General features: G+C 55.8%; 2 protein-coding genes across 7 annotated transcripts in view; one reads left to right on the forward strand and one right to left on the reverse strand.

The window, feature by feature from the left end:
* The window catches only part of DAG1 (dystroglycan 1), a 30,819-nt gene extending 9,771 nt beyond the window's left edge, over positions 1 to 21,048 (reverse strand). The window contains exons 1-3 of one of the 5 annotated variants that reach the window (XM_015874566.1): positions 20,945 to 21,048; positions 10,414 to 10,509; positions 213 to 617 (exon numbers count right to left, since the gene is read on the reverse strand). In XM_015874566.1, coding sequence (XP_015730052.1) covers positions 213 to 494 — 282 coding nt within the window. In that variant the 5' untranslated portion in view covers positions 495 to 617; positions 10,414 to 10,509; positions 20,945 to 21,048. Of the gene's footprint in view, positions 1 to 212; positions 618 to 3,784; positions 3,885 to 10,057; positions 10,082 to 10,413; positions 10,510 to 14,150; positions 14,254 to 20,944 lie in introns of those variants that run through there. The other 4 variants (XM_015874567.2, XM_015874565.2, XM_015874568.2 and 1 more) reach the window with 4 other exon arrangements.
* A 303-nt stretch (positions 21,049 to 21,351) lies between these two features.
* MST1 (macrophage stimulating 1) lies at positions 21,352 to 25,558 on the forward strand. Of its 2 annotated transcripts, none has more exons than XM_015874578.2 (18): positions 21,352 to 21,513; positions 21,621 to 21,762; positions 21,833 to 21,945; positions 22,232 to 22,346; positions 22,586 to 22,722; positions 22,802 to 22,922; positions 23,010 to 23,128; positions 23,204 to 23,369; positions 23,440 to 23,570; positions 23,642 to 23,744; positions 23,821 to 23,957; positions 24,043 to 24,078; positions 24,151 to 24,262; positions 24,344 to 24,421; positions 24,486 to 24,632; positions 24,707 to 24,813; positions 25,116 to 25,255; positions 25,333 to 25,558. In XM_015874578.2, the coding sequence occupies exons 1-18, from the start codon at positions 21,462 to 21,464 to the stop codon at positions 25,492 to 25,494; spliced, it is 2,118 nt and encodes a 705-aa protein (XP_015730064.1). In that variant the 5' UTR covers positions 21,352 to 21,461; the 3' UTR covers positions 25,495 to 25,558. The 2 variants fall into 2 exon arrangements, with proteins under 2 accessions (XP_015730064.1, XP_015730065.1); XM_015874579.2 differs by having other exon boundaries at positions 21,353 to 21,513; positions 23,207 to 23,369.
* Positions 25,559 to 25,592: the final 34 nt, after the last annotated feature.

Raw genomic sequence — 25,592 nt, forward strand, 5'->3', positions numbered from 1 at the left:
TAGTAACACAGGCTGTGTGCCTTACAGCTCAAGTGTAGCCAGCAAACCTCATCTCAGGGGAGAAGACATGTCTCTTATGCCTTACCGTAAAGAAACTTTGCAAGGAGGTGAGGAAGGTGTATATCCTTCTTCCCCAGCCCTACAAAGCCACCCGATCTCATGGTAACCCCACAAACAACTGAAAATGAGTCCCAAGGAATGACATTTCTCACCTGGACTACTTCTCCATTGGAAGCAATTAAATCTGTGGGGATGGAGACTCTGAAGAAGCGTCCCACCACGGCGGAGCTGTCTGGTATCCCCACAACAGCCGGCACAGTCTCTCGGAGGTCCGAGAGCACGGAGTGCATGGAGGCCTCCAGCTGGTTTTCCCAGTCCCGCACCACTTCTCCTGGCTCGCTGGGCCAGTGGCAGCGAGCTGAGGCTGCAAGCAACAGCACTGGGAGCAAAGTCCTCCCCAGGAATGGGGGCTGCAGGACACATCCAACAGTCATTCTGCCCGGCGGCTCTCGGACGGCGCTCCAGCAGGAGGGGGGACGTGGGGTGTGCAGGCACAGCAGTGCGGGCAGGGGATCTGCCACTCCTCACAGCAGCCTCATCCTAAGGGTCCTGGCAACCTGCGGGAAGAAAAGAAACTCATCAGCAAATTAAATGCAATCCCCAGCCAGCGTGAAGGCCCCTAGAAACCTCTGATACTCAATGCACGACAGATGCTTCCGCTCCTGCATCCCATAGCATGGCTTCTCAAACCAGGCTTGCTCTCAGTTTCAGCCTTTGGGATTAGCCAGTGTTCATACCCAACTTTGGAGCCAGCAACATGCACTCTAGGATCAGACCTAAGCTATGCATGTGAGGCCACAGAGAGCACTTAGGGCTGGGCTACCTTGGATCCAAGTGCTCAGGCACCTTTAACAAACCCTTTATTTCCCGGGCTGAAAGCAGCAGCTCTGAATAAGCACCTGGATGGACGTGGTGAAGTTGGATGAGCCTGGAGTCACCCCAACAAGAGAACTCCCACAGCAGGTATCCACAGAACTTCCAGCGTGCTCTGCACATCTTGTTCTGAAAGCTCTGGAGAGAGAACAAGGCTCTGCAGGATGTCCTGGTGAGGCCACTGACTGCCACAGTGAGAAACCAAGACACTGTCACTCTGCACAGGGCTATAAGGAGGCAGAAAGAGGCCCTCAGCCTCCATAGAGCCTGCACCCATAGCACCTATAGCACCTCGTCCATGAGCTCCCTCCTCCAGCAGGATCCGTGCTGCCCTGCTTGGCAGAACCACCACAAAGGTTCAAGTTAGTCCTGAATTTCAGGATGTTTTGCTCTGTCTGATCTTATGAAAGCACCGAGTTTCTCTTTATCCTCCTGCTTCTGTAAGAGCTCTTTCGGGTCTCCACTTTGAACCTCCAAAACGTTGGATTAAACATCAAAGCTGGGATCAACATCTGCTTTGGCTTTGGTGCTCAGAGCACGTGCCAATGTTGATGCCTGATTGCCGATGCCAAATCCCCATCTCAGAGCACGCAGCCGGGCCTGCTGGGTGATGCTGATATGATGCTGACTTGTCAAGGCAATGCTGGAGCTGCCTCTTCCACGCAACCACAAGGCCCTGCTGATGTGCTAAGGATATGCACTGCTTCATATGGAGGAACACAGAACAGAGCGACCAGAAGACGGGGCTGGAAGCGAGACCTGCACAACACAGCTCCTGCCAGCCATGGGACCTTGCTGTGTGCCCACTGCAGGACCAGGAGGAGCATGGTCCCAGCAGGAGTGCAGCTGCCCTGGGAATTGCTTCTGCGTGGCCAACTTCATCAGGGCTCCAGCAAGAAGCTGCTAAAGCGAGACCCAGCCCAGCTGCACCTAATCCAATTGCTCAAGTATGGTCACATCAGTGGGCTGCTGTAATTAATCACTGCCAGCACGTTAATGCCTCTGAACCCTGCACGCTGAAAACCTGGGTAGCTGCCTTCCTATGCCATGCTCCAGATAAGAAGGAATTAAGGAAAGCAAGGAGGAATCCCACTTACCTGAGCTGCTTATTTATTACTGTCCCCATAAAGACAGCACTGAACAGCCTCTCCCTAAGGAAGCCAACTCAGAGCAGAATGCAATGGGCTGGTGCAACTTCTCAAAGCACATCTATTGTATGTGCACGGCTCTCGTGCGTGTTCCCACAGGAGCATCTCCAGGCAAGTCCCATCAGTGGCTGCGTGTCGAGGCAACGAGGAGGAATGATGCAATGCAGTGTGAGGGCTGGGTGCAGACAGGGGCACAGTGCTGCATGCACCCTGATGCCGACTGCTGCTCCATGCATGGCTGTGGGAGCTGGGGGGGTGGGTGGTTTCTCCCACCCTCCATCCACCTTTGTGCTCTGCAGTGACCCAGGCACTCAGCAGCTCCAGCCTCTGCATTGCCCGGGTGAGTTACAGGAGGGACGTGCAGGAGGACAGTTGCTCAGGGACATTTGTCACGCAGCTGGCACAAGCAAAAGGACAAAGCTGGGGATGGACGCTCTCCCTCCACGCAGCCCCCACCGAGGACACCCTGAGCAGACACGTGCAGGAGGACATGCACGGGATGGGATGCCTCTCTGAAAGACAAGCTCACCCCTGCAGTTGTGAGGGGTGCAGCTGTCCTGCATGCCTGTAACCATAGACCAAATGTGAAGTAGCAGGTTCCGTTCATCTCCAGCACAGCTGCTGTCAGCAACAGGAAACCCTGACACTGAGCAAGAATCTAGGGGAAAAAGCAACAAAACTCAGCTGTGCTGGGCAGGGAGATGAGCAGTTTCTGCCGATGGGAGCTGCAAACTGTCACTAGCTGCCTCAGGTCACGCGTACCAAGAGCCGCTCCATGGAGCTTGCAGGGGAAGTGGTCACAGCAATCGACACCTCAAAGTGGTTTTTATTCTGCTAGAGTAAGCACTGAGATATTTAACCTACTCAATAGCTCAGGGGAAGCTTTCCTGCTACTCATCATGACCTTCTCTTCGCAAGCTAGAGCTCTGTACCAAGAAGGAACCAGGCGCTTGCCAACCTGACTCTGCTAGAAGACCAGGTGGATGCCCCCCAGCTGTTAGATCCTGCTTGCAGGTCCCTCAAAACCCATGCTTAGCATGTGCCACTGTGATGCCCTGGAGCTCAGGAGAATCCACACCACCCATCTCTGTGCCAGACCTGCACAAGTTACCCCAGCAGTGATTTTGGTAGGGTGGGACTTCTCTTTTTGATGAGAGTTTCAGCAACCACAATCTGTCCCTTCCTCCCACTTTGCTATTCCCAAACAGACAACCCAGATCATATCTTCAAGTGTGCTCAGTTAAAAGGAAACTCAGATATCATCAGCCCAAATATTTAGGATGCCTCAGAGACCATTTTTTCCCCACATTAGGAACATCGCAGCCAGAACTGCCACGGTCCTGGAAGCACACAGGAAGATCAGGAGAAATCCATGGAGGTGGCTCAAAATAACAGCTAAAGACTGCTTCACTGAGCTGTCCTCACGTCAGACACCGCCTACAGCCGCCAAAGAAGGACCAGAAGGGATTATGTGGATACAGGACAGACCCTGCATGAGAAACAACTGCACTGCCCTGGGGAAAAGAGGGCAGAGCACTACAGGTACAGAGGCACCAGGGGCTGGGAGCAGAGGCTGCTGATGGATGCACCAGGAGCAAGGCATGCTCCAAGCTCAGCCCTGTACAGGAGGAGGCTGTGAATGTGATAAATGTTAAATCCCAAGGAGGAGGGAGGGACGGGTCAGCTTTAAGGAGAGAAGTTACCAAGGCACTGCTTCTGGCTCGAGAAGCACTCTGTGATGGATCCCAGGGCAGCACTCCGGGCGGGTATGACTTGCATTCCTCCTCGGGTGTCTTCTCCTGGCTGTAATTGGAAAGGGCATATAGGCTAAATATACAGCTGCAGCGGGGAGGAGCAAAGGTCTGCTTGTTCTTAAGGGCATTCAGTTTAACCTGGCTTTGACTTCACTTGATTTGCCACCGCACAGCCAGCCCCTGAGGAACACAACTCCTGATTTCACCTAAAACAGAGCTAGAGAGCATAAACATCCTCAGACATTCTGTGTTTAACAGAACCTAAGCTAAAGCTAGTCCTGAAAGTCACGGGGAATTAAACAATTAAACAAGTTAGCCTCAACTTCTTTGGTTTTAAGAGCTTTTTACCACCAGAGCTATAGAAATGCATATTCTGAAGACAAACACGACAGGCATGTATGCATCCATGCATATGAATGCTTTATCAGATTCCAAGATGCAGTGAAGAAACAGAACTCAGGGCACCGAGATAAAACAGGTATTTGTCCTCCCAAATTCTCTTTTGTAAAGACAGCATTCCATAGCTTGGAGCAAATTCAGCGAGATAATGCTGAGATGAAGGCAGCAGCTTTACCAGAGTGTTCCAGCAGGAACCATCCCATCCCAGTGTCTGTTACTCACCATCCACCAGTTGCCTGAGTCCAATTCAAAGCAGCTAATGACCTTAGAAGTCACTGCAATGAGGAACGCAGATCTATGCACTGCCCACCACCGTCCTGCCACTGATGGGCTGGAGACCTTCCCCCATCTCATGCTCTACATGGGACAATATCCCTCCCCAGCCCCCAGCAATGTCAGCTGAAAGCCACAGAAATCCTTCCTCCCTGTGCTGCCCCGCTGTGCTGTGCAGGTGTTCGCTTTGGATGCAGCTACGAGCACTGAAACAAACGAGACCAACCAGATTTGCAACTCTTGCCTGACTTCTTAATTGAATTAAAGGCTGAACAAACCCCCTCAAGAGGCTTCAGGGAGCCCACACGGAAGAGAAGCAATGAATATCCTCATCAGAGAGGATGCTTCCACTGGACATCTTGTCCTGGTAAAGCACTAAGGATCCCACACAGAAAGGAGATCGACCCCGAGGGATACATTCTCATGGCCAGCAAAGCAGGAAATCTCACTGCAGCTTCTCCCAGCTCAGCCTCCTGACCACCCCGTGTGCTGGAAGCCACACAGAGCAGAGGTCAGCCTGGGAGCATCCATTTAGCCAAGGAAACTCGCCCATCATCCCAGCCACCTGTTTTGTGTTTGCTAAAATAAAAGGCACGAAGCCTTGTCTGTCAAATTAGCAAACAGGAGCTGTCAGTGAGGTGGGGGAGAGCCTGATGGCAGGGCAGACCCCTGAGTTCCTTCAGAACTGTGCTTCCAAACCATGAGAATAAGGAGGCTGAAGCTCTGACAGCTCCTGCAGTGCTTGGATGCTGAGATCCTGGCACGTGAAGCCATACAGCAAAGTATTGCCTAATTATCACCAGAGCAGCCCTGTGCATTGAGCATTGCACTCGGGCTCCCCTAGGACATGGCTGCAAATAGGCAAACCTCAGCTGTGCTGGTGGCATCAAGGGGCAGCCGGCAGCACGCTGTGTATCCCAGCATGAGGAGCAAACAACCCCAGGCCTGCAGGCACCAAACCACACCGAAAAGGGAGAATCTTAATGAGGTTTCGCATTCGTCCAAATGTTGTTTTGCTGGATGGTTTTATGCAGAGGCAGCCGCATTCCAACCGTTTATCATCACCTTCTGAGTATTCCAAGGGATTCCTCAGATAGGGAAGTATTTCAAGAGGGTCTTTAAGCATCCATTTCCCACCTGAGCACCAGGCAGGACTGAAGGGATGGGCCCAAGGCCTTCCCCCACGCCAGGAGCCCGACTGCTGCTACCAATGGGACACGAGGCATAAGAGCAGATGGGAGGCAGACGTGAGTGAGGGAGTGAGGCGAGCCAGTTTCCAGCACTCCACTTACATAGGCAGCATCATTGATGTCCTCAGTGGCTGCGTAGCTAAGGGCCAGCACATTGTTTGGAAGCATCCTGCTGTTCCATCAGCTCCTGCACCCCACCCTGCAGCCCCAAGCATGAAGATGCAGCTCCATGGAGCTGCTCTGCCTTTATTGCTCAGGGACTGGAACTGTCACAGCTCTTCCTCTGAACACAATTACCACTGAGCAATCAGTGCAGAGCAGTATTTTCCTCTTAGAGAGCAGAGGGTGAAGGCTTTGACTGCCTGGTTAGAACTCCCTGCTCCTCACCACAACCCCCAGCCATGCCAGCAGTCCAAGAGCCATGGAAAAGCAGGGACGTGGCTCAAGGGGTGTCCAGCTGCTTCCTATGGCACAAGGCAATTCAAAGCCAACCTGTTTGGTTCTGTGTGGGGCTTTCATGGCTGCAGCCCTGCTGCAAGGTCAGTCTGTGCCTGGGGAGGGCCTGAAGCACACAGAAAGCTCCAGCCTTCCTCCACACCCTGCTCTGGCATTGCAGAGCTGAGTGCCAAACCCAATAATAACGAGGCCACAAACTCCACTGGAAGGAGCAGAGGTGGGATTTGGGCATCTGTTCTTAGCTGCATGTCCAGCACTAACACCTCCTGCTGCTGCCAGTGCCCAAACCTCAGGAGCAAGGAGCTCCTTCTTCACACCCAGACAGAGAAAAGGAGGAGGGAAATGTTGGAAGGAAACACTAGAGTCAGAAGATGGGACAGACCCTGAGCTGATGTCTCTCCCAGGGCAAAGCAAAGAAGCAAAGCACAGGTAACACACCTGCTCAGACTGCAGGAATCCCAGGAATGGGGGCAAAGTCATTAAAGCACCGATGTTTGCCCCGGGAAAACAGAGCTGAATGCCATTCTGAGGCAACAAGGAAAACTACACCAGTGCTCAGCCAGGTTCTGTACCAGCTCGTGCCTGTCCCCACCCAGCACCATCTCCCTTGGCTCACCCCAAAGCAGTGCCCCCATGTCCTGCTCTCAGCTCCCGCAGCACAGGCACCCAGCAGTGCCCCCGGGAAGGAGGGCAGCCCCATTTCACAGCCTCAAGCACCCTGAGCCCTTAACACCCCACACCTTTCATTCTAAACACCACCCCTCAAGTCAGCCTGGGTGTGATTTCTGCTCAACACCCATTTACTCCTCCTTGATGATGCCCAGACCCCAACAATTGGCTGGAGAGGGCGTCCCATTCCTAGCAGGCCCTCCTTGCTGCTTGCACACCCACCTTACAGCTAATAACTGCATAGATCTGAACAACTTTGCAGAAGAACTCAATGTCTCAATGCTAACACGCAGCCTAAGCAAAGATAATGCGGAGAACAGAAGGGCTGCATGAAGAGGGATGCTCAAGAGCCACAAGAAAACACAGGCTTGGAGTTGCAGCAAGGCTGTTAAGCTCTGAAGGTGTGTGCAGCTTGCCTGGGTTTTATAATGCTGCAGCAGATGCAGGGAAACAATTAAACTGCTTATCACAGTATGGCCCATTCAGCTTCCAGAGCAGAGAGCAATTCCAGTCCCCAGGTGGCAAATGCAGCAATTAGGTACCCAATTACCTGCACCAAAGCTTCTATTTGCTTACTGTTATCTTAGTTCAGTGGTTATATGGCACTTCCTTGGCTGGCGGTTGCTAAAGGGCTGCAGGTTTGGGGAGGGGCTGTAGGGTCCCAGGAGACCTGGCAGCCCTGCAGGGCCACACTCTGCCACAGCTACAGTTCTGTCTTACTGCTTGTACAGAAGGACCAAGGTCCAGAGCCTGGCCACAGCTTCATGTCTTCACCTGGGGGGGTAAACTTCATTACCAAAACAATCCAAAATAACGACGAGGCAGCCAGGATTAGCTTCCAGCTTCTCAACAGCCCACCTGCTAAGAGGAATTCAGGCCTGGTGCCTGAGTCCTCTCTGGGTTTTGTAATAAGCTCGGAGGAAAAGCGTGCAGCTCACATTTTAGAAACAGAGAAAACCTGGCTTAGCAGCTGCAGTCCCCAGGCAATCCCTGCTTAACACAAACCTGTACAGCAGAGCAGAAAAGTACAACAGCACGCAGCCAGAGAGAGGTGTGCTGTAAAGACCAAGAATGGTGCGGTTTGGGGATATAATTCCGAGTTCAATGCAAAGGCCTCTCCAACCTACTGCAACAAAGTGCATATAAAACCACATTAGTGAATCGAATCGTCACACACACACACACACACAGAGTGATTGTCAGAGATAGCAGCAGAAGTCAGGCTGTCCCTCGTTGACTCGTGACAACCACAAGATGAGCTGCTATGACTGCAGGCTGAGCCCCACACCACCTGCCCCTAATGCTCCCAGCAAGGCAGGATGCTGCTGTGGGTAGCATAAGCTGCAAAACATGAGTTAAAAGTGAGAATACCTGAGCTCAGGCTGCACAAGCTGGTCACTGCAAGCACAGCGTGCTCCTCATTCTGCACCTCCTCTGGACTTCTCTCTCCATGGGATAGAGGAGCTGCTCACCCAGCCATGGCCATGCACAAGGCAGCACTGAGGGGACGGGGCTGCCCCCTCCAAAGCCCCCAGGTGTCCCCGCCCTGCCCCATCCAACCCAGCCCTTTGTGGATAGCATCTCTGAGCAGGTGAGGCCTGCAGAGCCATTCTGGTGCCTGCCAGGTGATAAGATCAGGGCATTCCTGCCTGGAGCACGGCCCTTGGACACTGACAACAGCTCAGAGCACAGCAGTTAAGCTTTGTTGTTCTCTTAAATACTCCCAACTTTGGGCACTTCTGCCTTGAACTCCTGAAAATTGCTGTTTTTGCTTAAAACTTGAACTGGAGCACAAGGCAGACCCACAGCATGGGAAGCTCCAGAGCCAGCAATTGGAGTGAACCAGGACTCCAGCACCAGACACGGCCCCCTTCCAGTAAGGGTTTGGTCACGGATACCTATAGTGTGAATAAGGACTTAGAGCTATTCCAGTTCCAACAAGGACAGATTTGAGCAAGTCCTGTGATGGGGAGCTGCTGGGCCCCACAGAACACCCTGGGGATCAATCACAGCGGAGGAGGTTGAATCGCAGCTCCACCAGCACCAGTTTTATTCTGGGTTTTCCAGGAATCGCCATGCAGAGGAAGCGAAGCGGACCCGAAGCGCTCAGATAACACATCATAATGTGAGCACATCAGCCAGAATGAAAGCTTAGAGCCTGGGAAAAAAACACCCAAAATGTCATTTGTGACAACAGCTTTGCTCTGCTTGTAACGTGCGCTGCCATCACACAGAGGAATGCGCTCAGAGATCACCAGATAAAGGCTTCTCAGCACTCAGCCCTTATTTCATGTAGACCAGGTGCTCTGCCACTACAGAGATGTCTCCCTAACCAAGAGCCAGGCACTCAGAAAGCAGGTTAATGCAAGGGGTGAGCTGAGGAAGCACTCACATGGCACCGCAGGTCCTGCTCAGCCCTCTGCCATGCACTTCTGCACTGCTCAGCACAGGTGACCTCAGAACCACCGTCTCCAAGCAGGGGTTTGTCTACGGAAATAACTCCAGACTCCTCAGAGGAATGAAGTCATGGTTTAAAATGCAACAGTGCAGCAAATTCAATTAACTCACTGAGGCCGCCCGCTTCTTCGGCAACGTGGCAGCAAGATCCCTCACTGCCCAAACCCAAAGTGCAGTTATTAGTTATTAGGAATGCTGCTGAGACCCATGATGTGCTCCAAAGGCTCTGCCCCATCCCTGCAGCAAGGGTCCCTCTCCCAGGGCAGCACAGAGCACACTGCTCCCCTGTATAGAGCCCAAGAGATGCCCCACTATGAACCCCCAGTGGAAGCTATAGGGGCTCAGAGGGGTTCGCACAAAGCCAGCCAGAGGCAAACAGAGGCTCTGCTGAGGAATGAGCTCCTCTGTCAGTCTGTGGTGATTGATATGTACATCTGCCAGTCCCCACCTGCTGTTCGCATTCCTGGCATTTCTTTTTTGCAGCGTTTTCTCCCAGAGAAAGGACCAGCTGCTTATCAACTGCTGCAGAGATTTAAAGGAAGAGAAACAGGCCCCGGCTTCAACAAAGCAAAAATATTTCAAGCCCTGAGCACACCAAAGAGTTTTCCTCTATCAGGTGGGAAAAACCTGCCCAAGGGCTGGACCAAAGAAACCCAGCACCGAGTGAGAGTTGCACGGAGCTCCCCTTCCACCACTCCTCCATCCCACCACCACTCAAAGCCCAGCAGCCAACCGAAGCAGGAGCTCCACGGCCCTCTCCAACCCTCCAGCCACTCACCCCAAAGTCGTTTTCTGCCCCGGTGAGCCAGAGCCTGGGAGAAAGAGGCGAGGAGAGCGAGGAAGGCCAGTATGTGAGCAGGGCAAGGGCTGCCCAGCAGCGAGGGCTGACGAGCAGGGACAGGCGGTGGGGATGGGGGGGCAGCCAGGGTGCGAATCCCCAGCGTGTCCCGAGCCAAGAAACTGCCTTCCAAGTATTCGTGGGATGGATTCCTGCACCTCCCAGTTCTGGTTCTCAGCCCTGGGTATGAGCTGGAAGTTTTTCTTTCCTTCTCATCTTAGCTTTAATGTGGCGAGGAGGCTGAGAAAAAGAAATGGTAAAGGGATCCAAAGCAGGGAGGGAGAACGTGAGCCTACCTGCCTGCAGAAAGCAGCTCTGAGCAGCAGGACAGATCTGGTAGTGTAGGGCTCTCCTGAGATCTCGGTGTCTTTAAGATCCAGACCCCTGTCAAACTGGATCAGAATTAGCTATCAGGATCATTATTATTAGAGAATTATTAGAGATTATTATATCTCCCTGCTGAGAGTAGAGCAGCCTGGCTAGCGTGGGGAGCTGAGCTGGAGCTGTGTGCAGGGTGTGCTGGGACACCCCACCTGCTTCACACTGAAAGCAGCACAAACAACTGCAAGTCTACGAGGCTTTGCTTATTCCTGACTTTGGGGAAAAGGAGGGAGAAAGCAGCAGGAAATAAATGCAGCTTTCCCATTGCCTGGAAGGGGGGAAAAAAATGCTCAACAGCTTTGTTTTGGGCTGTTATTGCCACCTACACAAACCTTAAGCCAGGCTTAAGTAAACCAGAGTGAATGCAATACAAAAGCTGATAGATATCCCTGACTCAGGCCTAGGAGCAGCTCTGTCCCGCAGCTCCCTGCAGCTGGCTCTATGCAGGCCAGGTGGGAGCAGCCCTTGGTTTGCAATGGGTGCAGCTGTCCTCCGGCTTTATGGCTCCTGCAGGAAATTTCAACAGGAACTTTCTATAAATTAACCGTCCATAAAACAAGCTTGTTTTCTCAGTGCACCCGAAGGTCAGTAAAGGTCTGTGTCAGCCTCACGTTCCCAGGGCACTAAGCAAGCTCTGCACTGCAGCTTTGCTTCCCAAAGCACCGGAGCATGAGTTGAGCACAGCACTAAGTTGGTGGCACAGCGAGGAGCCGTTCTTCATCCACAGCAAAACTCATAATGGTTTTTGCCCTAAAATCCTCAGTGCCAACCAGATGTCTAAGTAGCCTTTGTCCCAGAAAGAGAAATACACCCCGACCTCAGACAGACAGCACTGGCTCCATTTGCCACAGCCCTCCCACGGCTGTTTGCTCTGCAGGAGCAACAAACACCCATTTCGGCTCCTTCAGGTCTGGAAGCTGCTGGTGATAAGGTGGTTAATGGCAAATACCCCTCACCTTCCTGTCGATAAAAACACACCTGACGCATTCCCACTGCTGGAGGAAAGCAGGAAGCAAGCAGGAGGAAAACCAGGCTGAGATCAGCACAGCAAACCTGGGAAAGCAAAGTGCAAATACACTGTAGTACAGGATGCCCAGGGAGGGCTGGGGCAGTACACAGGGGAACAAGAATGAAGGAAATCTCTGGAAAAGCTGAAAATAGAAGTTGGGAAACGCTCTGTCCAGCAGTCCAGCCCTTCCAGGGGTATTTTAAGCCGTGAGTATTTTTTCCTATGACCAAATATTCCAAGTTGCTTTGTTTCAAACCTTATCTTCCTGGGCAGCCACTGCCTCACGTCTTAGACCCGTACCCTGCCAGCCCTGTTTGCTCCTCATTCATTTCATGCTGTTTTACCTCCACTTAGTGCCAGAATTTTCGGGCTCTCCCAACATACCTGGCCTCAGCTCTACGAATCAACCCTGCTTTGTTCACAAAACAACAAGTGGTCTTATTTCCTAACCTAGTTTTTGTCTCTTTTACAAGCCAGGCAGTGAAAGAAAATACACCAGTAACTCCATGCAAAGAAACAATCTCTATAACAAGGTGCTGCTCTCAGGGACAAAGCCCCGGAGCACAAACCAGCTGTAATTTCTGGGTGCTGTGCTCAGCCAGAGCACAAGTCCTGCCCTGCCATGTGCCAAACCCCATCTGATGTCTGTTCTCCCCTGAAGACTTGGCCAAAGCCGTGCACAGAGGGAAAATGCATTACCCTGCAGCCCGGCCTGCCAGCAATACGGGCTCTCGTACACCAGGGATGCTGACAAAACACAGCTTAACCTTCAGAGCACGAATGTTCGCAGATGCATTACAGTACACAGATATTAATATTCGCAAATAAACGCAGGCCTGCTGAATCCAAAGCACACAGAGCAGATGGGTCTGCGGCCAAGGACGTGTTTTCTTTGGAGACCAGAGCAGGCTCTCAGAGCCCACTTGTTTTACCTGTTTGACACTCGAATCTGACTTTCAAAAGCAGGAATCAGCCACACCAAAAGGCCAACTGTCCCTGCAAGAACTGCTGCTCTCCTCTGGCTGCTAAAGAAAGGGGGAAAACAGCCCCAGGTCACTGCATTCACCTCCAGGAGCCTGCCAGGGGGATACAGAAGGCATAGCACAGTTAATGTGTTAGGTACATCTCACCAATGAGCTGTGCTTGGAGATCAAAGGTGAAGCAGCTCATTTCAGCAGGAATATCAGTGCCAGGTGACCCTGTTTCCTTGGTCATAAATGCTCCAGGGTAGCTGTGAGCAGGAGCTTTGTCAGAGCATTGCTGGGAACCTGCAGGAGCCAGGAGAGCCAGCCATGCAGCTGCTGCTGGAACACAGCGTGGAAAATGGCAATTTGCTGCACTGGGATGAAGATCCGCACGTAAACTGCTTGTGCTTAATGGGACACAGGTAGAAGAATGAAGGCTGACGTAGGGTGATTTGCCTGAAGGACATAAGGCACCCAGCATGAGTCAAGCAATTGTAGGGGACCTGCATGGTCACCAGCACCGGGCAGCAACAGGGTGAGGTGGGGCTGGGATTGCACCAGTCACAACAGAAGCACCAGGCTTGGTATGGATATAGAAGAGATGGAACCAGCAAGCAAGGAAGCAACAAGCCCTCTTGTTTGGGAGCCTAGGAGGAGCAAGGGGAGCAGTGGAAGGTTGAGTGCTGCACTCACCCTCCCATCAGTGGGGGAGGATTTGCTACAGGAAGGCAGGTAGGGAGGGACAAGCACCCTGACACAAGTGCTATGGGAGGGCAGGGTGACACGGCAGCTCTGATGTGTAGCTTCTAAGATCTCAGATTAATAATTACCTGCTTTGCAGCTGCAAGCATGCACAACGATACAACTGCAAATTGCCATCAGTGGTATTTATTAGCAAAGGAGCTAAATAACCGATATCTCGGCTAGTTCTTTGTACAGCTGCCTCAGGTTTGCAATGCAATCTGCAGGGGCTGGACCAAACCTGAAAGCACAGAGCAGATCCCAGCCTGAAGGTCCTGATGGCTTCCAGGGACTGGGGGAAGATGGTCAGCCTGTGTAGATAGGGGCCCTTGGGGCCACTTACCCTCCATGCTCATCCAGGCTCCGACATGAGGAGGCTGTAACCCACCCCTGCAAAGCATACACGTCACCGCAGCGTGAGCACACCGTGCTTTTAATAGCTCTCAGCAATAAGCCAGGATAAAGAGCTTAAAAGTTTGCAAAGCAACACGTGAAGCACACTGCAACACCACCAGCCCCAGGTGAGCACCAGGAGAGGGCACAGCACACAGCATGGGCTCCTGGCTCCCAGCCCTTCACATTCTGCACGTTGATGCTGAGTTTTAAGCCCAGCCATCCACCTCCACAGGACCATGGGCACAAGGCCTGGCCCCATTCCTTGCAGACCCCCCAGCAGCACCGGGTGGGCACAGACAGACCACAGCAGCCTCCACACCTCACAGGAGCAGCAGGTTTTCCCATGATATCCAGAGTTTTTAATCTGACAGAAACAGCAGAAGGAGATATTAAAAAACACCCCGGCCTGAGCGGCTCCAGAGTGTAAAATAAACACGCTGAGCCCTGTTTGGGACAGAGTAAAAATAGGCTCTGCCTCATCCTTCACTGCCTGCACCTCTGCTTTGCACTGCACAGCTCCATGGGTTAACTACCAAAGTACCTGCATTGTAAATGTCAGCCAGATGCGTGGAAGGAATGTCTCGCTTTGAGCTTTGCACCGTTCCTGTAGGAATTTGTTGAGCTGGAGCGTGCACAACAACCCACGAAGCCCACGGCACACACAGGGCGAATGGCTGCACCGATTCCCTTTAATAGAAGCTACCGCCCTTCTAAAAAAAACCTCTGTTGGAATCACATCTTGTGCTCTTTCTTGGCTGGATACCTTTTAAATGACACTGATTCCAAAGAGCATTAGCTACCAAATGCAGCGCTCAGCAGCTCCCGGGAAGGCAGTGAGCACAACGGGTCCGTGCCTCGGAGGGCTGAGAGGCACTGGGCAGGTCTGCTCTGCAATGAGGAGCACTGCTCCCCACCCAGCTCTGCTAAATGAGAGCATTCCCAGCCTAAATGGATCATCCAGCAGCCACGCAGTCAGGCCTCTATGTGGGACTGAAGGCAGCCATGACACAGGGGGCTGTCAGCAAGCAGAGGAGCCCCCAGCCCAGCCAGGTGTCCCTACACAAGGGGATCCCGATGCTGTGCAGCCACCTCCCTGCAAGCAGACATCACCAACAGCTTCCAAGCACCGCAGCCAACACATGGCCACGTCCTGCTCCACCACCACGATACACATCCCGCCCCCCAAACACGGGCTCACATCACAGCAGCACTAATTACGAAGTCATTTGGGGCTCTGGACAAGATGTGTGGCGTGCCCCAAGAGCTCTCAGCACAGCCACAGTCATTTGAAGTGGTGGGGAGCAAGAACAACAGATTTGCTGGCTATACACACATTGAATGCAGCTGGTCCTACAGCAATACTCAGTGCTTATTTCTGATTAATGAACCCCCCCAAACAAGCACCAAGTAGCTGTGGTGTGTGCATACCCTTAACCCTCATGTGCAGCCCAGGATTTCAGCTAATACCTCCATCTGAATAACACCCCTGTGCAGGCACTAAGCAGTGCCCTCGCCTCTGACACAACGTGCTGTAATGCATCACACTTCCTTCCTACCCCAACGCACTTTTCCTCCTATTCAATGGCTTGTGGAGATTTCAGGAGCTCACGCACGCAGGGCATGAGAGCAACACAGCACTGCAGGCAGCTCCATCAGCAGCATGGATCCTCACCCACTGCCAACAACTCAATGCCTGGTAAGAAAGGATTTGCTGGACCAACTCTCTTCCTGCCAGGCAGACGTGCCTGAAGACCCACACAAGGCAGCTTCGAAGTCTTTCTAAGCTGGTGCCCCCTCCAAAGGAAGCACTTCCACCCCTCTCCTCTTTGTGCTGGTGCAGGTGTTAAAGCCAGACCAGGGCACCTACACCTGGCAGAGGGACCCAGCAAGAGGCTGGTTTCTACCTGGCACAGGTTCCTGCTGGACGTGGGCTCTGTAAGGGCACTTCTGCTCCCTGGCAGCAGCACGAGAAGGCAGGACTCTTCTGCCCGCAGGACTGACTCAAAACGTGCCAATTTTGGGCTCCGTAAAATCCTCCGCCACAAATTGTTCTGCCCACAGCTGCCAAGGAAAACTCAAACAACTGCGACAGATAAGGGGAAAAATAAATTAAAGCTGGTTTCAGCTGGACATCTCCCACTTGTTTCCCACTATTGTCCCAGCCAGCCCCTACTGCTCCAGCAGCAGCAGCTCCCACAGACAGCTGCATCCTGGCAGCAGTGAAGCAGCCCCTGCTCCACGTGTCTCCTGATGGGTCATATCCCGTATAGCTTTTCGATGCAAGGGGCTGCTCTGAAGCTTCTACTTAAGCAGAATCCTATCCCAAAACACTGGCTCAAGGCTGCTCCAGAGTGAATCCCCATATACAAGCAGAAAACACATCAGCACACCTGGAGTGATCCAGCCATGTTGTACCAGCCCAAGAGACGTGGGGATGAGGGAGATCCTAGCCTTGATTTCATCTCAGCTCCTGGAAAAATCCAATTCAAAAATCTCACTGCCTGTTCTGTTTTCCTTTGCCAAGCAGAGGAGAAGCCACATCAAGGAATCTCCTGAAGCACTGAATCAAGTCAGTGGTTTTCAAGCAGCACATCAACAGCCTACAAGGAACCCACAAAAGGAGCAGGAAAGCTTACCCGGAGTCAGCAGGTACAAAGCTGTGCACCTTTAGGGGAAGCTTTGGGTGCCTGCAATTCAGGAGAGGGCTGCAGGATGCTAAGCTAGAGCAGAGGCTTTAGCATCCTCTGTGCTTTTTGGAAGGGGATGATATCCACCTGCACAGCATGCAAGGGAAAGAACGAAGACACTGGGAGCTACAGGAGAAAGGGAACTGAGTTTTAAGATCCTGAACACTTTAATTCAGATTTTGGAATAACCACCTTTCATTCTCTAAAGCGGCTCCTGGCATTTCCTGGTGGGAAACCACCACACATGGTCCTGCATGAGAACCAACTCCTGCAGCACAGAGAACACAACACTCAACAGGTGCCAGGAAAGCCAAAGGGATGCAAATATGAAATTGCAGCAACCCAAACTGTTTGTATCTTTGTAGCCTCGGTGTTAAAAGCATCAGGTCAGATTTCCAGCAGCCTCACACTCTGTTTGGTGTCTGTGCTAAGCCCTGATGTGGGAAAAACTAAGTGCTCACCTTCAGAGGAAGCAGATCCAGATGGAAGGTGTTAGAGGGAGAGCTCCAAAGCGTTCAGTATCAGCACCCAGCAGTACAGTTATTCTGCCTTCTGGCTCACAATGCCTCCTGCTATCACACTCACAATCTGCTCCCTGCATGAAGCCTTCCTGTAGGAGTCCCCGGAGTACAACATGGAGATAACAGAAACACCTCAGCTGGAGGGCAATGGTACAGCGTAAGTTTATGGGCGATGCATACAAGCCAGAAATGACTCTGAAGACGTTTCCCCTTTGGTTATAGAGATCTCTGACCCCTCCCCTGTATATGAAATGCCCCAAAGAAGCCACGGACACAAGGAAACCCATTGGGGGCCTAATGGGAGCTCTGCGAAGAGGTGCATTTCCCAGAGGGTCTGAAAGAGTCCACATTGAGCTGACCCTATGTAAGGAAAAGGGAAAGATGGTGGTGAGAAGCAAGCAGTGCCACCTTCACAAGGGACCTGTGCTGCAGACAGTGGCATAAGTTGTCATATCACCCCTCACCTTTCACTACCCAAGTATGAAACCACCAGCCCAGACTGCCACCCAGCCCTCCCGTACTCCAGCTCATCCCCATCCCCTGGGACTGATAAGAAGCGCCCAGTATCTGCTGCTGGAAGCTCCCATTAAACCTATGGAATGCTAACAGCCAGCGTGAAGGAACACACTGCACGGAGCATTAAGTGTCCTCAAGTCTAAATGTACAACCTAGGTAAAAAAAAAAGAAATGAAACGTGCCTGAAAGCAGCAGTGTGAATTTATCGCCTGTGTTCAGCACCTGAGTGACCCGTGGCTGCACTGCAAGAAGCTGAAACCCCTCCTGCAATCACTGCATGGAGGGCAGGCAGGAATGCCACCAGTCAGGTCCTCCCGAGGAGCAGCGCAGAACCCAAGGCTGCACAGAGGCTTTTAGAGCAATTTGTGGTACAGCTCTGAGCCAGGATATGAAACCTTCCCGAAGCCGCCCCATGGTCCTCTGTGAGCTGAGCTCTTCTCAAAAAGCACGTGAGAAAATACAGCCCGTATCCTCAGTCAGGGTCACCGCGATGGCAGATCCCACAGCTGAGCATTGCGGTGAGACCACAGTGTGTAGAAAGAGGGAAAAAGGAGAACTCAGCAGCAGAATCCCTCATTCACACACTTGATCACAGAGTGGATGAGACCAGCAGCCCGTTTTGCTGAAGAAAACCCCAATGTGAAACCGAGCGCTGTCCCCTCCAGTGCTGGGATGGGACCTAGTGATGTCCCCAAGTCCTGCCCCACACATGCCAGGGAGAACACATGGGGACCCCATCAGGAAATCATCCCCCAGCCCTGCAGCCCTACAGCACCACCAAGCAGGGCAGGAGCCCCACAAGAGGGGTTGGCTCCCTGCGTGCCAGCCCGGTCTGAGTCCCCTCCTGACCAGCAGAGAAACGCTCACAAGGAAAAAACCACCATGAAAAGGACAATTGAATGCCAAGTGAGCTGGGTCAGTTCATGGCTCAGCACCACAGCTTGTACGTGGGAGGAGGCAGGAGGGCACAGCTGAGAGTGGGGAAGAGAAGGGCCCTTTTGAGAGCACCCCACACTAACTCACCACTGCAGCACCAGAGCCTGATGCTGCTTCCTCCTCCTCCAGGCTGGGCCCCCTCCTCTGGGGCTCTGCTCTTATCCGCTCCTTTGTGTGACCATTCGGGTTACTAATTTGCAGAAAGTTAATCCAGGGGAAGAAAAAAGAGAAGGATCAGCTCAACAAAAAGACTGGCCGGAGGAAAGCAGGAAGGAGCTTGCTCACCATGCCACCAGCAGAAATACTCTGTGCTAAAGCTGGGGGCCTACCAGGAGCTCCTGAAGCTGGACATGTCAGCAGCAGGCACACAGCCTGGCTTAGGACATGGAGGAACCACAGCACAGTGGGGATGCCAGGGCACTTACCAACAAGAGCCCGGCCTCTGGGAACCCACAGTGCCACGCTGGGTGACCTTGAGCAGGACACAGCACTGGGGGAATGGCATCCATTCATGGGGTGTGGGGTCTCACCTGAGCCCTGCTGACACCTCACGCTCCAGCCAGGAGCTTCAGCTTCTCTTCACCCCCTGTCCCAGGATACAGGCAGCCCAGCACAGCTGGCACACTCAGGAAAAGCAAAGCAACACCAAACAGTCCCCAACACCTTTCCCATTTCTTCAACCCAGACCAGAATCAAGTCAGTGAATAAAGGCAGGAAAATATACAGAAGAAATACACACACCTGCATGACTGTCAGTTAATGAACTACCTTCCCCTCCTGCAGCACCTCCAGGCTCTGCCCAAATTTACTCAACCTCACAGAACAAGCCCCAGAAACGCAGGTTCTTCAGACAGATCAAACATGGTCACAGTCCTCAGCAATTGGGACTGAAACACAGAGCCCTCCAGACTGCACAAACATGCTAAGAACAAACATTTTCAGCATACCAAGAGCTCAGATATGCTGGCTCAACCCAATGGTGTTTACTTGTGTTTTGCCCAAATTGCTGGCACAGCACTCAGAGCTGGGGGAGCAGCAGCAGCCACCCCAGCAGGTCAACAAGAGACCACGAGGGATGGAGCAGCCCCATAAGGAATACCAGAGACATTGATTTACACAATGTCGGTTGCCTAATGAGAACACGGAGTTTACATTTTCCTCATCCAACTCACAGGAATTCATTCCTCCTCACTATTGCTCAGCTGGTGGGACATGGAGAGGCAGCTCACACCTCTGCTGCACGAGCAGCACGTTGCAGCTCACATCTGTGCAGGGGAGCCTGACAGTGCCACCAGTGTGACCCCATCACCCTCTTACCCCTCTAGCAAAGCTGAAGGGACCCCAAAGCATCAAAGTGCCTCTTTGTGGCACAAACCAGGACGCAGTGCTCCCTCCAATGTCCCCCCGCTGCCAGAGCAAAGTTCTGCAGCCAGAAGACGTGCAGGAATTCCTGCAGAGCAGCCGCCCGTGGTACATAAGCTGAGCTCAGGTCTGAGCCAGTTCTGGCCGTGAGTTTCACAGCTCAAGCCCGTAGGGATCACAGTGTACCCCAGTGCCCACCCTCACACCCTGCAGCACACAGAGGAGCACTGAGAATGGTGTCAGCCACATCTGAAAGCAGAGAAGCACTTGGGGTTAATGAATCCCTGCAGACCCACAGGTACACCAGTGTGTAAAGGAGCGGGCACTAAGTCAGCACACACCGTAACCAACCTCAGCTCATTCAGGAACTCGTGGCAGCTCCTCAAGAAGCACAAAGCCTGCAGCAAGCAGACAGCACAGTGGGGACAATCCCTGCACCCCGGCTGGCTCCCGAGCCTCCTGTTGGCACACTACCCTATATTTAGGATAGCAGAGAGCAGCGACAAGCATCGGGAAGAATGAGTAAGTGGCTTAGGATGCCTGGAATGATGGCAGAGGCTGCAGGAAGAAAACGAGGCTGAATTAGGAACTGCTGGAGCGAGGGCCGCAGGGGCACAAGGGCACTTGGAGTTTTTAAGGCCCAATAAACCTCGCACGGAGTGAGGGAAGGACCCGGCTCAGAGCAGCGCTCCCCGGCAGGGGGGGGGGGCAGCAGCGGGAGGCGGCCCCGGCCCAGGAGATGGGAGCGGAGCGGTGCAGGCGGATCCCGCTCACACTCACACCCCGCTCCGAGCCCGTTTAGGCCGCACCGACGCTCCTTCCCCGGGGGTCCCGCCCCGCCGGGACGCGCCCAGCTCGGCCCGTGCAGCGGCGCCGTCCCTTCCTCCTCCGCCTGTTGCTCCCCCGGCCCGGACCCTGAGGCGGCGGCCCAATGTCGGCCCGGCGGCCCCGGCGGGACCCGCTCACCGTGCTGCGGGCAGCGCTGGGCCGCGGGAGCTGTGGGGGCAGGCGGAGCCGTCCCGGTGTGACGGGCCCGGTTCACAGCGAGCCCGATCCCGGCGCGGCCCGCGGGGGGACGGGGAGAACAAGGCGACAGCGACAGTGATAACGATACCGATACCGATAGCGATACGGGCCCGCCCCGCAGCCCGCGCCCCGCCGAGGCCTGTGCCCGCCGCCATCCCGCCGCCCAGGCCGCGCCGCTTGTCCGGGCCCGTCCCGCCGTTAGGCCAAGGGCAGCGCGGCCGGCAGGTGCCGCCGCCGGGCGGAGCCGAGCCCGGTCCCGCTTCGCCCCGTTCCCGCCCGGTTCTCACCGCGCTGTGCCAGGCCCGGATCCCGCTCCCCGCTCCCCGCGGGCTCCCGCCGCCAGCGGCACCGACGCACCGAGCGGGCGGCGCGAGCGCGACCCCGCGCGGGCACGTACCTGGGGGCGGGGCCACGCGGCGCCCGGCGGCACGAGGCGGGGCGGCCAATCAGAGCCCGGGAACCGCGCCTCGCCACGCCCCGCCCACACCCACCTGGCGACGCTCGGCCACGCCCCCTCCGCGCCATGAGACCCGACCGCGAGGCCACGCCCACAACGCGACCCCGCCCATAACGCGACCACGCCCACAACATGGCCCCGCCCACAACATGGGTCAGACCACGCCCACAACGCTAGACCACGCCCACTCCAACTAGATCACGCCCACTCCCGTCAAACCACGCCCCCTCCGGTCAGGCCCCGCCCCACGTGCGGTTTCGGTCCCCGTGACCCCGCTGCCGTCCCGTTCCCGTTCCCGTTGTCCCGTGGGCAAATATTCGCTGTGTCCGACCCCCATCTCCCGCACCATGCCGGCCCCGCTGGGCCTGCTGCTCTCCCTGGCTGTAGCGCTGGGTGCAGGTAGGGTGCGGGCGGCACCGCGGGGTTGGGGGGCACAGGGAGACGTGGGGGATCCATGACGGGCCGCTCTCCGGTCCCGGGTCGCTCTGACCGTCGTTCCGCCCCAGGTCACCGCTCGCCCCTCAATGACTTCCAGCGGCTGCGGGGCACCGAGCTGCGGGCAGCCCCCGACGAGCCGCCACCGGCCGCTGCGGAGCGACGAGCGGCCCCGCAGTGCGCACAGCGCTGCAACAACAGCCCGAGCTGCCGGTGAGCGCCGCGTCGCACCGAGCTGAGCCCCGGTGCCGTGCAGCGCCACGACACCAACACCTGCCCGCAGGGCCTTCCACCACGAGCGGCACAGCCAGATGTGCCAGCTGCTGCCATGGAGCCAGCGATCACACGGCGCCCGGCTGCAAAAGAACATCCACTACGACCTGTACCAGAAGAAAGGTGAGCTCGGCACCGTGGCTGAGCACGGGGCTCACGATGTGGGGCTCACAATGTGGGGCTCACAATGTGGAGCTCACAATGTGGGGCTCACAATGTGGGGCTCACGGTGTAGGGCTCACTGTGTGGGGCTCACGGTGTGGGGCTCATAGTGTGGGGCTCACGATGTGGGGCTCATGGTGTGGGGCTCATGGTGTGGGGCTCACAGTGTGGGGCTCACAATGTGGGGCTCATGGTGTGGGGCTCACAGTGCCCGCATAGCTCTGACCTGGTGCCCGCTGCACCCCAGACTTCCTGCGGGAGTGCATCGTGGCCAATGGCACCACTTATCGCGGCACACGGGACACGACGGAGCGCGGGCTGCGCTGCCAGCACTGGCAGGCCACCACACCACACGACCACAGGTGCCCCGAGAGGGTGGGGACAATGGGGACAGTGCGTTAGAGGGGAATGGGATGGGGACAGCATGGGGTGATGGCAGCGCAGTGATAGGAAGTGAGCTGGGTACGGCTCGGGGTGGTGGGGAGCGGGATGGAGACAATATGGGGTGATGAATGGGGTGCAGAAAGGCTGGGAATGATGAGGACAGCCTGGGGACACTGGGGACAGTGCAGGGGCAATGGCAACAAGTGGGGTGGTGCAGATTCCTGCCATCCCCCCGCAATGGGCTGGAGGAGAATTACTGCCGCAACCCGGACCGTGACAAGCGGGGCCCGTGGTGCTACACCATCGACCCGAATGTCCGACACCAGAGCTGCGGCATCAAGAAGTGTGAGGATGGTGAGTGCTGTGCTGCAGGGATGCCCGGTGCCACCCATTACCATGACCACTGAGCCCCCCCCTGCCCTGCTGTTGGCAGCCACCTGCATGACCTGCAATGGGGAGGATTACCGGGGCTTCGTGGACCACACCGAGTCGGGTGCCGAGTGCCAGCGCTGGGACCTGCAGCACCCACACAAGCATCCCTACCACCCCGACAAGTCAGTACATGGCACAGGGGTGTGTGGCTGTGGGGGTGGCAGCAGATCTCTCTCACATGCAGCTGCTGCTCCCCGCCTCTCACCCAGGTACCCTGATAAGGGGCTGGATGACAACTACTGCCGCAACCCAGACAGCTCGGAGCGGCCCTGGTGCTACACCACTGACCCGGCGCTGGAGCGCGAGTTCTGCCGCATCCGTGTCTGCAGTAAGTGCCCTGCTGTCATCTCTGGTCCTGGTGTCTTTGGTACCACCCTCACCCCGCTGCTCTCCTCCATACAAGCAGAGAAACGCCCGCGGCCCATCAACGTCACCACCAGCTGCTACAGGGGCAAGGGAGAAGGCTACCGGGGCCGGGTGAACGTCACCGTGTCGGGCATCCCCTGCCAGCGCTGGGACGCACAGACACCCCACCGGCACCACTTTGTGCCCAGCAAGTACCCCTGCAAGTAGGGCTGGTGGGACGGGGGGCTGCGGCAGCACCCAGGTGTGCGGGCACCCACGCGGCCGCTCCGCCAGGGACCTGCAGGAGAACTACTGCCGCAACCCTGATGGCTCAGAGGCCCCGTGGTGCTTCACCACCCGCCCCGGCATGCGCGTCGCCTTCTGCTTCCACATCCGCCGCTGTGACGATGAGCTGGATGCACAAGGTGAGCCCCCACCACACGGGTGCCCCACCAGGTGCCCACCAGCAGTACCAGCTCCCCCTGCCTGTCCCCAGATTGCTACCACGGCCATGGTGAGCAGTACCGCGGCCACGTCAGTAAGACACGCAAGGGGATCACGTGCCAGAAGTGGGATGCCACGAAGCCCCACGTGCCACAGTGAGTGTGCCAAGAGCGTGCCAGGGTGATGCACAGCAATGGGGTTGGGGCAGTAACGGTGACTCCCGGCTGGCAGGATCTCACCCACCACCCACCCTGAGGCGCACCTGGAGGAGAACTACTGCCGCAACCCCGACAATGACAGCCACGGCCCCTGGTGCTACACCATGGATCCACGCACACCCTTTGACTACTGTGCCATCAAGCCCTGCTGTGAGCTCCACCCCACTGAGCCCTGGCTGCCCCATAGGGTGCATCGGGCCACCTCCCACAGCCCCACTCTGCTTTTTCTCTGCAGCCGGCAGCGCTGTGCCATCTGTCCTGGAGAGCGCAGGTGAGGACACGGGGGTGTGGGGCTGTGGGTGCTCGGCGTGGTGCCCCCAGCCAATGCCCCCCGTGCCCACAGATGCAGTGACATTTGAGGAGTGCGGCCGGCGGGACGAGAGGCTGCAGCAGAAACAACGTGTGGTGGGTGGGATGCCCGGCAACTCACCATGGACCGTCAGCATCCGCAACCGGTGAGTGGGCGCGCTGCATTCCAGCTGTGCCGTGCTGCCAGCCAGGTGCCCACACACCACTGCCAACCCCTGTGCTTGCAGGGACGGCTTGCACTTCTGCGGTGGGTCGCTGGTGAAGGAGCAGTGGGTGATCAGCACGCGGCAGTGCTTCTCCTCCTGGTGAGCTCAGGGGCAGGCTGTGGGGTGCCGGTAGCCGCCGTACCCTGATGGCCCTGTCCTGCAGCGATGCGGACCTGTCAGGCTATGAGGTGCACCTAGGGACGCTGTTCAAGGACCCCAGCCCCACTGACCCCGACCTGCAGGTCATCCCCATCGTACGCATCATCTGTGGCCCCTCTGAGTCCCACTTGGTGCTGCTGAAGCTGGCAAGGTGAGCACGTGGTGCTCTGTGCCCCAGAGCCATGGGCTGGCACCGCATCCCCATGCTGTTCTGTCCCTCTGCAGGCCAGCTGTGCTGAACAAGCGCGTGGCCCTGATCTGCCTGCCACCAGAACGCTACGTTGTGCCTGCTGGCACCACCTGTGAGATCGCTGGCTTTGGGGAAACCAGAGGTACTGCCATAGGCAGCCCCACCATGGTGTCCCACTGTGACGGTGTCCCCTATCTAGGGCAGTCCCTTCCAGAGCACCCCCAGAGCCATGGCATGGCCCTGCCCATGGCCACTGTCCACCCATGGCATCCCTTCCCAAGGCATCTTCTTGCTCCTGGCATCCCCTTGTTCCTGGCATACCCCTGCTCACATCATCCCCTTTCCATAGCATTCCCCCACCCATGGCATTCCCCCACCCATGCCACCCCTCACCTACCGCTTTCCCATGCCCATACCTGCCTTGCTGCCGCCCTGTCCCCGCAGGCACAGCGGATGGCCACGTGCTGAATGTGGCAAAGCTGCCAGTGATGGCACACGCTGAGTGCCAGGCAGCGCTGCGTGGGCGCCTGAAGGAGAGCGAGCTGTGCACAGCTCCACTGCGTGCTGGTGTGGGTGCCTGCGAGGTGAGTAGGGTCCAGGAGGCCAGGCAGGCTTGGGGACCCCACAGCATAGCGATGACGGTAATCTCCTGGCCCTACAGGGAGATTATGGGGGTCCCCTGGCCTGTCTGACCGCTGACTGCTGGGTGCTGGAGGGGGTGATCACCCCGTCCCGTGTCTGTGCCCGCACGGACCAGCCTGCTCTCTTCATCCGCGTCTCACTCTATGTTGACTGGATCCACAAGGTCATGAGGATGGTGTGAGCTGTGCTGCGCGTGGCACCTCCCTGCTCACCCCCCAGCTCCAATAAAGGCAGTGGAGCCAGCCCATGTGTGCATCTCAGTGTGGCCAAGATACAGGG

The sequence above is a fragment of the Coturnix japonica genome, chromosome 12, assembly GCF_001577835.2.
Source record: "Coturnix japonica isolate 7356 chromosome 12, Coturnix japonica 2.1, whole genome shotgun sequence".
Taxonomy (NCBI): Eukaryota; Metazoa; Chordata; class Aves; order Galliformes; family Phasianidae; genus Coturnix; species Coturnix japonica.

Excerpts from the sequence above, each read along its gene's own strand:
- MST1 (XM_015874578.2), top strand. The coding sequence starts at position 21,462 with ATGCCGGCCCCGCTGGGCCTGCTGCTCTCCCTGGCTGTAGCGCTGGGT. Across the intron at positions 23,370-23,439 it reads CCCAGCAAGTACCCCTGCAA|GGACCTGCAGGAGAACTACT; the intron begins GTAGGGCTGGTG and ends CCGCTCCGCCAG. Across the intron at positions 24,633-24,706 it reads GTGCTGCTGAAGCTGGCAAG|GCCAGCTGTGCTGAACAAGC; the intron begins GTGAGCACGTGG and ends GTCCCTCTGCAG.